The sequence below is a fragment of the Pteropus vampyrus genome, unplaced genomic scaffold (assembly GCF_000151845.1).
Source record: "Pteropus vampyrus isolate Shadow unplaced genomic scaffold, Pvam_2.0 Scaffold146, whole genome shotgun sequence".
Taxonomy (NCBI): Eukaryota; Metazoa; Chordata; class Mammalia; order Chiroptera; family Pteropodidae; genus Pteropus; species Pteropus vampyrus.
In genome coordinates, this window is record NW_011888927.1 from 1,300,013 (window position 1) to 1,314,653 (window position 14,641).

Genomic DNA, 14,641 nt, shown 5'->3' on the forward strand with positions numbered 1-14,641 from the left:
TTTAATTTTCTTCTATTATAATACCAAAAGTACTGGATTCTGGAGACTGTTAATTTAAGGACAATTCATTTCTTTTCTAACAGCCTTCTTACATAATCACTAAAGGAATCTCAAACTCTTTTTTTTAGGAATCTTTAGCAGCTGAGATCGAGGGAACTATGCGTAAAAAGTTGAGTTTGGATGAGGAATCTCTCTTTAAACAAAAGTGAGTACAGATCAAATATGTTGTTACTCAACCATTGGGATGGAAATTTAAAAGAAGTCGCAATCCAAAGTGATAGGTATTATGAGATTCAGTAGTAAATCTGCTTACTTTTCAGTTTTTTCCTAGTAGCGCTCACATTTGTGAGAGTTCTCTTGTTCTAAAGTTTATTTTCTAATGATCTCCTAAAATTTAGAGACTATTCAGGGTGGCTTTATTTTTAACGAACTGCACACACGTCTCTTATCTAAAGCACTCCAGTAGTAGGCAGTGGCAATAATGTACACTTCTTTTTTGACAGAGCCCAACAGAAACGGGTATTCGATACTGTCAGGATTGCCAATGACACACGGGGCCGCTCTTTCCCATTCCCAGCTCTGCTAACGATTCCAGGCTCCAATCGTTCAAGTGTCATCATGACAGCAAAACCTTTTGAGTCAGGTTTACAACAAACAGAGGACAAAACACTCCTGAGCCAGGGGAGCAACTTGGAGGCGGTTCCAGGGTAAGAAGCATAGATCATGGCAGTGATTCTACATACATTTCTTGCGGTATTGACATACCAGATTCACATACTCAAATTCTAGCATTGCTCAGGGCTGTCCCAAGTTCTGGAGCTGTCAGTTTTCTTTATTATTTGTAAGACTGGTCATTGATTTCATAAAAGTTTTGGAGTAAAAAAGCTACATTTAATTATGTTCGAAATGGAGCTTGCATTGAACTATGAAATTCTTTCCTACTTTCTTCAGTGTGGCAAAGTTTGTGTCTAAATCTTCTTTGTGTTCAAAGTCAAATTTTTTTGGAATTTGGTCATGAGCAGTTATGTATAGTATCAGATGACACTTTCTCATAACCCATGCTTGTAATCTCAACTGTTTTGGTGCCTTGAAGATGAACAATAAGCTTGAATACCTATTGAGGAAAACTAGCTTGCTCTTAATTTCCTATTTGTTTACACTTAATTTTTTTTCCCACTTCTCATTAATTCAGTTCATCGAATTACATATAACTAGAAATTAAACAGCAGTACTAGAAAGTCAGCTGAAAGCTTCTGAAAGGTAGATGTTTAACACCTGAGAAAAATCTTTTCTAATGTACAAATCCATTCCTCTGGGTTTTCGGTTGTATTGCCTTGTCTGTGGTGGACGTATTTGGCACCCACAGTAGTTTTGTGTGTCAGTACAACCTCACCCTAGGAGATCTAACAGACAGTTCTATGTGAATTCACACACAATGGCCAGTGGCAACTGCACCTTGGCTTGCTACTCTTTCTTTTGATATCAATTGTAAGATAATTCTAATTTTTAAAATGGTGAACAGTGAAAAAATGTCACAGAACTATGAAAATGCAGTATTTACCATCTTATTTTATTTTATTTTTTTAAATGTTCTTCAGTATTTCATAGAGGATTCTATGGCCAAAGCAAATTTTTTCACATTTTAGTATTTTTGAAATTGTTTATTTTTTATAACTAATGGCATGTCATAATTTAACAGGTAGCATTTTTTCTTTCTTAGTACATAAAATAACAGTATCTTTTGTAATCAATGATAGTATAGATTCATGAAATATGATAATATTTACTTCTTTGACTACTTAAACTGAATTTATAGATGGTCCTATCAATAGTGTCATAAATTAAGTGAAATAGAAAAGTCAGTAAACACTATATAACTATAAAGTATATTTTTTGCCTTTCTGAAGTCACTTGAAATGATCAATAAAAATAACATATAGTAGTAATGATTTTGGTTTGTCGTTACTATTTCTTTTAAATATAAATATGAAGGAAGAAGAGTAATCTTTTCTTGTCCTTTGCTAAGGACTATCATTATAACAATTTTTATGGTAAATATTCTGTGTTCCAGATATCTAAACATATACTGTTTATAAGATCAGTCTCTTGAACATTCACCATTGTAGAAAGGAGAGGTCTGCATTGTGCTATGATCCTTACAAATTTAATCAGTTAATGTGGTTTGCCTATAGGAACATTCATAAGGTGGGTCAACCAGAACCCTCTGAAGATAGTGATTTGGCTACAGCACTGCATCGCCTTAGTCTGCGGCGACAGAACTACTTAAGTGAGAAGCAGTTCTTTGCTGAAGAGTGGGAGCGGAAGATTCAGGTTTTGGCTGACCAGAAAGAAGGGGTTAGTGGTTGTGGCACCCCCACAGAGAGCCTTGCCTCTCTCTGTACTGACCAGTCGGAGATCACAGACTTCAGCAGTGCCAGTTGCTTTCGGTGTTATATGCCTGAAAAATTACAAATTGTCAAGCCCCTTGAAGGTAATAAATCAGTAAGGGCCATTTTTAACCCATTTCCTGTTTAGAAAAAAAGTGCACCTAACTGCCATCGTTAATTTAATATGACATAAACACACTTTTTGAGGCTGAAGCAAATCTGACTGGTTTTCAATGTGAAAATAAGTATGAAAACTGTTCTTGGAGTTATTTCTAAACAGAACTTGTCTCTAATCCTAATGTAACAGAAATGTGTACATAAATCAGATTCATCAAATGAATCTTCAACTAACAACTGAGAACAATGTTAACATCACACGTAGGGATGCTTTGTTTTCTAGGATTTGACATTTTCAGTGATCAAGAATTACTATATTTTGTAAATGGAAATACCATGGCTAAAAACAGAATGCTATACATAGAATGATTTCATTTGCTTCCAAAGACTATGGATATATTACAGCGATGCAAAAATAATAGAAAAAGCGAGGTATTTCATGGCAAATTTAGGACTATAATCTGCGAGTTATCTTGGGGTAAACGCTGCAGCCGTGAACACCACCAGTGAATATTTTCAAGGCAAACGGGAAATGGGTTAAGCCACATTGTTTATTGACTTTCTTTCACCTGAACTAAGATTTATATTGTAATTGTAAGAGCACTATGTGCAGAAGATATATTTATTATCACTAAGTCTTGCCGTTTAGGTGACAGTGCATTATAGTCCTTTGCGGAAAATGAATGAAGAGATCTATATTCTCCAGGTCATCAGCCATCAATTTTCTTTTATTGATTTTTTAAAATATAAATATGAGGGAGGAAGAGTAATCTTTTCTTGTCCTTTGCTAAGGACTATCATTATAACAATTTTTATGGTAAGGTAAATGGGATATGATAAGTAAAAATAATCTAGGTATAATTCTTTAGCTCTACCTTCTTTTTCAAAAAAGAATTCTTTACCCAAGTAATGTTTATTTACAGGTATGTGTGCCTGTATTTTTCTTTCCAGTTCTGTTCATTTCAATTCAGTTTCTGTTCTCTTGTAAGATAGAACTTGAATTCAAAAGAAATTTCTTTGCTTTATAGAATATTGCCAGTCTTCAGATGATTCTCTGCTTATTATCATAAGCGTCTGCATTAGACAAAATTTTGAGTAGGAAACCTGTGAGGTCCTATGTTAGTTTTATTCATTAATGATCAGTGCAGGTATTTGTCAGAATTGCAGGTATTTGTCAGAGTTGCCATTTTTAGGATGAAATGACTATAGTGTCATAATTAGACATTGCATCTGGTGCAGATGCTTGGAGTGATCATTCACCAGTGTTCGTAGGCAGGGACCATAGGGATATAGCCTCCTTTTATCATTTCCTTGATTTTCCTACTCTCCTTGTGAGCCTGGGAAAAGGAGAGTCATGAATAAGGTGGGGAAGTACATACACACACACACACACACACACACACACACACACACCCCCCACTGAAAATTCAAAGTGTCTTCCATCCTATGATCCTGGCTTTTGATTTCAAAGTTCATAAGCCAATGAAGTATTGTTTTTTGTCACCTCTAAGGTACATGTCTTTCTTCTCATCACTGCCTCAGCATCCTAGTTTCTATTAAGGATGTCGTGTTGGTTTTCTTCACCCCTGCTTTAGATGTCCTTTTTAACGTTTGAAATAGAAAGATTATTATTCATATCTTCAGCAACTTGTCAATCTTCCACAGAGAACTTTAATTTACAAATTTTACCAAAATATTAAGACTAAAGAAGTAGTTTTATTAATATTACTTTTTTACACATAATTTTAGCTTCTGCTTCAAGATTTAATATTTGTGAGAAATTTAAAGCATGCTTATTTATTTATTTCTATCTTGCATATTCAGGATCACAAACTCTGTACCACTGGCAGCAGCTTGCTCAACCAAATTTAGGAACCATTCTTGACCCACGACCAGGTGTCATCACTAAAGGCTTTACCCAATTGCCTAAAGATGCCATCTATCACCTCTCAGATTTAGAAGAGGATGAAGAGGAAGGTATCACTTTTCAGGTTCAGCAACCTCTTCAAGTGGAACAAAAACCTACCGATTCCAAGCCAATAACAGGAATCTTTCTGCCGCCCATTACTTCAGCAGGTGGTCCAGTTACAGGTAAGAAGAGTACTTTGTTGAATATAGTCTCATAGCTAGTAATACTTTGCATCCTGACTTACTGTATGGTCAGCTGACTACTTCTACTTAACTGTCATTGCAGTATACTTAGTCTTGAATATAAGATAATGAAAACCTATCGCATTAGTGACCCTTCTAATTCTACTTTATCTTAGCCAGACTATATAAATCAACTGGGCAGAGAGAGAGAGAGAGACCTCTTTATACTCTTAAAAATCACTGAGCATTCCAAAGAGCTTGTCTATATGGGTTGCATCTATTGATAATTACCATATTAGAAATCAAAACTGAGACATTATAAAAGCATTTATTAACTCAGTTAAAAATAATAATTACATATTAATACAATATGTTTTATGAAAAATAGCTATTTTTTTAAGTAGTGAGAAGAGTGGTTTGTTTTACAGTTTTATAAATCTCTAATTTATGGTTTAATAGAAGATAGTTAGATTCTCATATCAGCTTCCACATTCAGACTGCTATAATTTGTTGTTTTTGTTGAGAAGTAGGAGGAAAATATAACCTCACACAGATATGTAGTTGGAAAAAGAAAGAGTATTTTAATGGCCTCATCAGCTATCTGTGGATATTCTTTGATGTTACACCAAAAACTTGATAAATGGTAGTTTAAGGTTTGTGGCAATGTGGAGTATGAAACCCTATCAGTGAACTTTTCATACTTTGTTACGTTAAAATCTATCGTTCTATTCTACACTTTGAATGCATCTTTTCCCCATGCATGATTTTGTGACATCATGCATTGGTCATTTAGAAAATATTGGTTTAGTGAGTTATGCAGATCTTCCAAATGTTGGCACATTTCATTATATAATGTATTAAAATCACATTAATATCACCACTTGTCTCATCAGATAAGTCTGTTAGTATTAGGAAGCTTTCAAGATCTCAGTGGTGGATACAAATTTTCCAAAACTCTCATTTTAACTTGAAAGTTCAAATTTGTCAACAGCAAATACTGTCAGCTACTTTTCTTGAAGAGGTGGGCTCACTACATTCATTTTCAAGAAAACTTCTGCCAGATTTCCAAGTCTGGATAACTGTAGTTTGCCTATTAGTCATTCTTTCAAGTAAAATGGTGTTCCACGAAATTTCAACTCAATTGCACGTATGCTTTTCCTCTGGATAACCATTGTATCTCGTATGCGGCAGAGTGCTTAATGCTCACTTCTCATTTCACCGCACAGACTTTTAAAAAGATTCGAGAGTCAAGATTCATCAAGGACGTTTTTATGTGAATCTGGCTTTTTTGTTGTTGTTTTTTAAATACTGAGTGGAGAACAGTGAAGAATACTAGTACAGCTTGGTGCCATTTCCTTGATTTGTGCTGAGGAGCCAGCAGTGCAAATGCCAACCCAGTCAAAAATGCAGATGGTGTCTTAGCATTGCTATGAAAGTAGTTTTGATGTGTAAACACCCACAAGGTCTTCAAACCACACTTTGAGAACCACTGGAATAGATCGTTTGGCTAGAAAGATTGGATCTTGGGGTTTTTTAATGTATTTTTTTTAGAATGTGTTTTCTCTTGTTTCTAAGCTACTTTTAATCCTTTTACATTATAGTTTTAAAGTATCAAAGGATTCAGCTATATAGTGACCAGTCAATACTAATGTAATATTTATGTATATTTTCATATTTGGGGATTTTTGTGCAAATGACACTTGATAAATGCTGTATTATTAATAAATAATAATGAACTTTTTACATTTTTAACTTGGTCTTTCAATTTTGTGTTTGATTCCCTAAAAATTTCTACTTCAGTTGCAACCTCAAACCCAGGGAAGTGTCTCTCATGCACAAACTTGACATTCACCTTCACCACCTGTAGGATATTACATCCCTCTGATATCACTCAGGTTACCCCCAGGTAGGTCTGGGCAATTTGAGGCCTCACTTCTTTCCTCAACTATGTTTTCATGAATTCCTTTTAAAACTTACTTTTATTTTAATTCCCAGAATTTTAATTAATGTTCTGTGATCATTTGTCTGTAGAATATTTTCACATTGTATTTTCTCATTCTATCATTATAAGTCTTTGAAGTAGGCAGAGCAAGTGTGTGTTGTGTAAATGAAGAAACCGAAGCATAGAAAGTTCATGTGACTTGTCCAAGGTAGACAGGTAGTAAAGGCCCAACTGGAACTATACCCACAGTTAGCCAAACTGTACGATTTGAGGGATCGTTCCTCCATTCCAGACTGCTCTCACTTCTGACACTACCTGCGAGTGGTTTCCAAAACTACTCTCTGGTTCAATAATTTTCTACAAAAATTCACAGAACTTCACTGAAAACTGTTGTGCTCATGGTTACTGTTTCTTACAGGGAAAGGATACAAGTTAAAGTTAGCCAAAAGAAGAAACACATAAATCAGTGTCAGGGAGGTTTCCACACACAAAGCTTCCCTTGGCCTTAGGATAATTACTTTCCTGGCATGGATGCGTGGTAGTACACACAGAGTATTGCCAACCAGGGAAGCTCACCCACGCCTCAGTCCAGATATTGTATTGAGGCTACAGTGCGTAGGCATGATCCATTGATTGATTGATTACCCATGTGGTTGAACTCATCTCCAGGTCTACTTACCCAAAGCCCCCACCCTAAATCAAATGGTTGGTCTTTCTGGCATGGCCAGCCCCAACCCTACAACTATTGGATGTGACCAGGCCCACCTCAAGATCAACTGTGCCCAACCTCCATCCTAAACAAAAACAGATATGGCATAGATTGCCTCCCAGAGGCTGAGGCCAAATTATTTTCTACACAGGCTAGAATATGGCTATTCCAACAGGTCGTTGAGGGATCTTATTAAGCCATATTGCTACTATTTCTATCCTACCAATTCCCAAAAGCATCTAAGGTAGTCTTCAAAGATATGTGGAACATTTCAGAGTTGATGTTAACTAGGATAGAAGAAAAATAAAGAGGAATCAAGAATAAAGATAGAAAATAGATTTTAAAAAACTGTATAAATTGTACCATAATTATATACTCGATAAGGTGAGCCATGTATTTGAGTCTTAACCTTCCTGCTGCCAGTGTGGAGGGAAATAACATTGTGATTCACAGTGTCTATAAGATAGAAGCAAATCAGATGTTTAGAGAAGCATTTGGGTGATACTCAATAAAGATCTCAATAAAGTCCATAATGAACAGACATATCTGTAGTCTTCCTACATTGTTCTTATAGTCAAAAAGGTAAGTTTTATAAAATCGGTTCCTGAGAAGACTCTCAATTCAAGTCGATACCGTCATATGAAGTATATAACTTGGGAAAGGACAAGCAATGCTGCAGTAAAGTAGGGGCAGGGAGGTGGGAGACTGGGAGTACGATATATTTACCATATCAGATTATAAGCTTTTAATTCAACCAAGCAGTCAAGTTGTTTGTATTTTGCTTTTATATAAGTTGGTACCTTAGAAAGTTTATTTATTAATCCTAAACTTGCATTTTAAAGTTCATAATCTTTAAAAATCTTGATATCTTGATACGCTAAGTATTTTGTGTTGAAATGAAAGTTTCTTAAATACAGTAACATTGACTAAAGAAGTATTCTCTCCATTCTATCACCATTTCTTTGAGTACATGATTTCTTATTTAATTTTTTTTCTTTTTAACAAAACATAAGATGAAAGATTCTAAAAGCTGTTAAGGTTTTTAATTATTTTCAACTTCTGAGAAATACATGTTCTTAGTCAAGGTTGAGAAAAATTTGTTCCGTGGTATCCTTATGCTACTATTGTTTGGAATACATATTCTTGACAATGGGAATTTAATAATTAGAACTTTATTACTTCTCAGAAATATAAAATTGAAAGCTGCTTTTAGAAGAGCATCTTAGGTTTAATTATGAAAGATTATATTTTCAAAAAGATTGAAGAATTATTTGCTCATGGATTGTCTGTTGGGAGTATTTCACTTTATGGAATTGATAGGTTAATAAAATTTTCTAGGGTTTGCTCTTATATTTAAATTTGTTTGATTTCTATCATAAAATTTAGTTATGATATTCCCATAGATAAATATATTTTAGAGTTCAAATTTAAGAATGAAGTTATCTAAGAGTACAGTCAACTTTCATATCCTATAAAAAGAACTTATAACTTAATATATCAAGTTATTAAGTAAGTTACAAATTACAAATAATTAGGCAATCGTCAAAGTAACATATCAAAATTTTCATTCCTCAGATCTATTCTACAGAGTTCAGTTACTAATGTGTTGCTAATTCCTCTATATTTACTGTGGGTACCTACTGTAATTACTTAAATACTGACTTGGAGATTGCTTTTTAACGCTTAAACTGTCTCTCCTGCTTTTTTTTTTAAGCTCTGGGTTCCCTTCATTATCCTGTGGAAGTAGCAGTAGCAGTTCATCAAACACGGTAGTGAATTCTCCTGCTATGTCCTATAGACTCAGCATTGGTGAGTCCATCACCAACCGACGAGATTCCACTGTAACCTTCAGCAGCACCATGAGCTTGGCCAAACTTCTCCAAGAGCGAGGCATCTCTGCTAAAGTCTACCACAGCCCCGTTTCAGAGAACCCCCTTCTCCAGTCTCTCCCTAAAGCCCTGGCTATCCCTTCCACACCACCAAATTCACCATCTCACTCACCTTGCTCTTCTCCTTTGTCCTTTGAGCCTCGAGTGCATCTCTCTGAAAATTTTTTGGCCTCCCGCCCAGCCGAAACATTCCTCCAGGAGATGTATGGCTTGAGACCTTCCCGGAGCCCTCCTGATACTGGCCAGTTGAAGATGAACTTAGTGGGCAGGCTGAAGAGACTGGGGATAGCCAGAGTGATCAAGGCCCCCGATGCCCAGGAAAATGGAAGAAGCCAAGAGGCAGAAATTGGTCTTCAAAGACCAGAGTCTGCTGTTTATTTAAATTCAGGTAGCAACTTATTGAGTGGATTGAGGAGGAATCAGAGTCTTCCAATCATGATGGGTAGCTTTGGCACCTCAGTTTGCACATCCTCACCCAAAATGGGAATCCTGAAGGAGGACTGAGGTTCAGCAGTTAACTGACCTCGTAATATAAACTAGCAGGATGAAGGATAGATTTGCACTGATACATGTACTCTGGTCTGACTGAGAGAAAAAGAATGTTGCAGATGGGTTGTGAATGTGGGAAGAGGAAAGCGAGAGAATGGAAACAATTGGGATGAGGCCCTAAGGAGGGAGATCCAATAAGCTGAATGTGTAAATGAATGGGTCGTGAGTGTTCGGAAGCAGAACAGGAAGAAAGGTTGGGTTTTCTGGTCTTGAAAATAAAAAGTGACCAGAAAATAAATTCAGTAATTGAAACAAACCAGAAATATCGAACTTGCTAGGACAGTCCTAGGAAGCATAAGCAGGGAGCGCCCGGGTCAGGAGACGGGAGGAGACAAGGAGCGGCGTTGCCTGTTGCCTGGAGAAAGCTGTCTGGAAGGGGCAGGGGTAAGCTCAGTCACGGAAACAGCAGTGAGCTGGCTTCTGTTTTCCCCTTTGACGCCTGGTTAAATGACATATCGGGCAGTGGTATACTCACAGCTTTAGAAAACAAGAAGTTTTACCTTCCTCAAAGAGCAGAATAGTGGAGCCCCCCTTTTTGCTTTCTGTTTTCAGGACTTCGAACCACTGGGAGTCCAAACACCACCCAAATTCCTTTTGTATTTGTGATTAACAAAAGTTCATTTTCTTAAATCTGTATTTTACTACAACATCCAGAATGTATATTGAGGGGTAGCGGGGATGGTAGAAGGGGTTTAATTTAAGAAGGAAATATGGGTAAAGTAAAACCAAGGAAACTTGTTTTCAGAAGATTTCTGGATAAGCATAGTGGCCAAGGAGGATGAACATAATTGCATGTCTTTCAAATTTCCTTGCAGGCTGGATGGGGTTAAACCAAAAGTACAATCAGTAGGAATTAAAGAATGTTGTATATTTATGTCTAAGGTTTTTTTATAAGGAAAGTTGATTGCAACTAAACTTTTTCCAAAGTGTGCTATGCATATTTCTAATGAAAGACAATGTGTATTTGCACAAAATTTCTCAGGCAAATTATTAAATTATTATAAACTTAAATAAAAGCCAGATGCTTGCTTTGAGACTGGTTTTCTTAATGTAAAATAAAATTAAAGCACATCTGCCTTTTTCTAGATATCTGTAAAATTATAGTATGAACTCTTTAATGAGAGAGTTAAAGCTTTTGCTTTTTCTCTGCTGGTTTTTTGTTTGTTTTACAAACTATGTGAAATGGCAAAGTGAAACAAGGAGAATTATGTTTCAGCATTTAGCATTGTGACGCGAGGCTGCGAACTGGGAAGAAATAGATCTGTTTTCTGAGTGTTAAGGATCAAGGTCCCCTGTTCCCCGTCAGAGGACAGGCTTTATCTAGAAAGGGCAGTTCAGAAAGAAACACCATTATATTGAAAGGCATGATAGAAGATGAGGGAGGGGGCTAACTCTTTTATTTTTGAAAATGGGAAGCATATTACTTGACTTTTTGGTGCTTAATTTGCAAATCCTTTGCTCCTTTGTTCTGACTTAACTGAAAGGACTTTTCTGATATTCTTGGTAAGAGTCTGGCTCCTGTGATTTTCTCCGAAACTCTTATTCCCGGGCCAGAGGAGGGTTCTTCCTCTCTCCTCTCCAGGTGCCTTCCTACATGAAGAGCTAACAAAAGGGTAGAAAAACCAACATGCATGCAGTGGTAAGAATGTGTGAGTTTTCTGTGCTTTTTAGAATCTTTTAATAAACCTTTTCTAAATCAGTTTCTTAAAAACAGAAGTGAAAGCATCCTCCCCACTTTCGCTCCCCTTGTCTTGGTCATGCTGAGGTCAGGAGACCTTACAGTGCAGACATGTTCAGAAAGGGTTCCCACAGATCCACTAGTGAATGTAAAAGTCCCCGAATGGGGTAGGAATTGGCCAGAAGAATTCCTGATGTTTTACTGTTTCCAAAATATCCCAATTTGCTTATTAAAAAATAGTGTTCGAGTTTCTGCTTCATAAAGTAGAAACTCTGGGGTGCTTATTTTAGCCAGTTCTTAAAGCTTTTTATTTATTCTCTAAGAAAGTAATCTTCCTGTTGCCAGTTTCTAAGAGACTTTAGGAAGTAGGAAAATATAGGGCTAGAGAGTAGTATAAAGTGTTAAATTATCAGATTTATATCTATTATGTAAATAGCTATAAATTATGCTAGGTTTTGAAGTATTCTCTACTTAGTATACTTTTCTATAACCGATGCTAAAATGATCACTTTGGAGGAAGGGCGAGGGTGTATTCATAGCCAAATAAGCACATCTGATTAAAGATAACCAAACTTAGGTTTTTAAAAATTAGATTGATGTTGCTGTTCCACCAGAAACATAATTGTATACTGATGTGTGCTTGTCTCTAGAAATGAACCCTGTTTTGAATTGGATTTTACTATTTTTTGAAGTTTTGACCTAAAATCATTTTTTGCTACAGCCCAATAATTTGTTATAACAAACGTGTGCAAAATATAGTCAGAAGAACTGGAGCCTTGTAGCAAGTTCCTCCTCATTTTATCTGTATACTTTAATACTGTTCACATTTTAGTTTTTCTGTATCAACTGTATACGTATTTATATGCCAGTATAGGAAACTCCAATCTTTTTTTTTCTCCTTCAAGAAGGTTCTCAGTGATTATACCTCAGGTATTTCTGAGTATCCTACTGTATAGTAAGAGGGATACCTTTGTAAGCTCAGAATTAAAAGCTCTTTTGAATGATGATGATCCAAATCTTATGTAAATAATCTTAGGCATGAATCTTAGGAAGAAGCTAGCCATTGTTAAAGTAGTTTTTTAAAAAGTTTTATACCACATGTCCTTGATTTCACATGAATGAACAGATTTTGGCAAGGGGAGAAAGGCAGCTCACAACAAGAGCCTCTAATATAAAGGATGTATTTTATACAGTATTGAAAGCCTGTTACTTTTTCTGACCATTCTGGTGCATAATTAGTACTACTTGTTGATTATTAAAGTCGATTTTTGACATCTGGAACTTGCGCTGTGTGTTATGGTCCCCTCTTTTGACGTCAGACCTATGGGCCTGCACTCCCAAGTGCAGCACAGCAGTGTCTAGAGTGAGTGGTTGCATTGCAGAGCACGGCTGCCTAGGAGCGGCCAAGTGCCCTCTGGGTCGGCCAGGGAAATACTGTTCTTTGATATCTGGGGGCTTGACTTTGTCAAACAGCTCTTTGTTGCACCTGCCTTTGCTTTGTCAAATGTAAATCAGATAATAAATATGAGTACCTTCTTAAATTTTCGTTTGTCTTCCTGTGTATTTGTCCCAGTTCTTTTCACAGATAGTCCTGCATTAGATCTTTCTTTCCACTGTGTTGTTTTGGGTAGAGAAAACAATCTCTATTTGTCAAACCACAAAACAAACCAACAATAGTCATAAATAGTAAACAGATCTTATTTTTGTTACTTTCAGCATCATATTGACTTCCATCTCTCTGTTTATTACATTAAGTTTGAGTTGTGCTAGTATAAAGTTCAGTTTTTATTTTTCATTAGTTTTTTTTTTTTTTGAGAAAGTATGAGTAAAGGGGATGTGAGAAGTTAGAGAAAAATACAGAAAAGTCAAATATATAAAAAACAAAGTATTATTTCATAAAATGTATTTTTTTCTTGCCTTCTCAGCAAAATCACTAATGTTAGTAGTATCAGACCCCTTCCTGGGCCTTGGAAGAGGCTTTCATGCAATGCCTAAGTTTCCCTAAATTCAGCCAAAGAGAAGAACAGTTAACGCTTAGCCCCTAAAAGCCTTCATTTCCTTCCCCTCTGCCATTTTGGAGCTGACAAAGTTGTACTAATATTAAAAAGAGGAAAGGAAGGGGAAATCCCAAAGTAGTGGTAATTAATGTCAAGCTTTGGCCAAGTCAAGTGGATGCTTCCTTTTTATCTTTGTTTTTAGCCACTCTCCACACAAGACCCAAATCCTGCTCTTATTAAATCATAAGAAAGCATTTAAATGTAAAATTTCACACGGTAAACAGACGCGAAGTAAATATCCAATCTCTAGTGGATGACTACGCAAAGCTAGCCATCGTTCTCTTTATAACTTCATTCTCTCGCTTTTAGCTTTTGCAGTCTGACTTCACCTTGTCTGCTAATGGTGCAGGAGTCATCGTGCAGCCACAAGGCTCCCCTCAGTCCACACACTGAGGATGGCATGACAGATGTAAAGAGCCCAGTTCTCCGATGACACTGCTGAGTCTGCATACACTCTGGTAGCACCACCTCCATACTTTGTATTTCATGAAATTAATGAACCTCTTTGGTTTAAGCCACTTTCATTCAAGTGATAGCTGTACATATTGTAAGTAACACATTGAGAAATACTATTACAACTATTGGATTCCTCAGGGCTCTGTTCCACACCTTCTCTTCTTGCATACCATCCTTTCACGGTGTGAGCTCATCCACTCTCTTGGCTTTAAATATTATCTGCTCTGAAAACTCAAGTGTTTTTAGCCCAGACTCTTCTTTTGAACTCCCGTAGCGTAATGAATTCTGTAAAAGACATCACTATTTGGATGTCTGCCTGGCATCTCGAATTCAACACGTCCAAGTCCGAAGTCAAGATCTGCTCCCCTGAGCCTGTTTATCCCCCAGATTTTTCCTTCTCAATAAATGACACTGCCATCTACTCGAATACTTGAGCTAGGAAACCCAGGAATCATCATTGCCTGCTCTCCCTCACCCTGGCATCCAATCAATCATGTCCTATTGCATCCTCTTTTCTCCATTTCCACTGCTGCTCCCTCAGATGAGGCCACCATTGTGTCTAATTTGACCACTGGCATAGACTGCTAATTTGGACCCTCCCATTGTTTCTCTACATTTCAGTAAAAATGATATTTCTAATATGCAAAGCTAGTCAGATTTCCTTCTCTGATTAAAACTGTTGTCTGACTCATTAGATTAGAAGAGAAATCCCTGCTATACACACACTGCATCTGGTGAGGCCCTTAAAGTAAGCTTCATTGTGCTT

The 14,641-nt window shown here is 36.6% G+C and overlaps 1 protein-coding gene across 1 annotated transcript in view; it reads left to right on the top strand.

Moving 5' to 3' along the window:
• TRAK2 (trafficking kinesin protein 2) overlaps window positions 1-12,905 on the top strand; it is a 58,095-nt gene extending 45,190 nt beyond the window's left edge. Inside the window, 6 exon segments of the mRNA XM_011369157.2 lie at window positions 8-205; window positions 504-707; window positions 2,193-2,491; window positions 4,329-4,595; window positions 6,396-6,501; window positions 8,961-12,905. Of these exon segments, the coding sequence (XP_011367459.1) occupies window positions 8-205; window positions 504-707; window positions 2,193-2,491; window positions 4,329-4,595; window positions 6,396-6,501; window positions 8,961-9,639 (1,753 nt within the window). The 3' untranslated portion in view covers window positions 9,640-12,905.
• The last annotated feature ends 1,736 nt before the right edge of the window (window positions 12,906-14,641 follow it).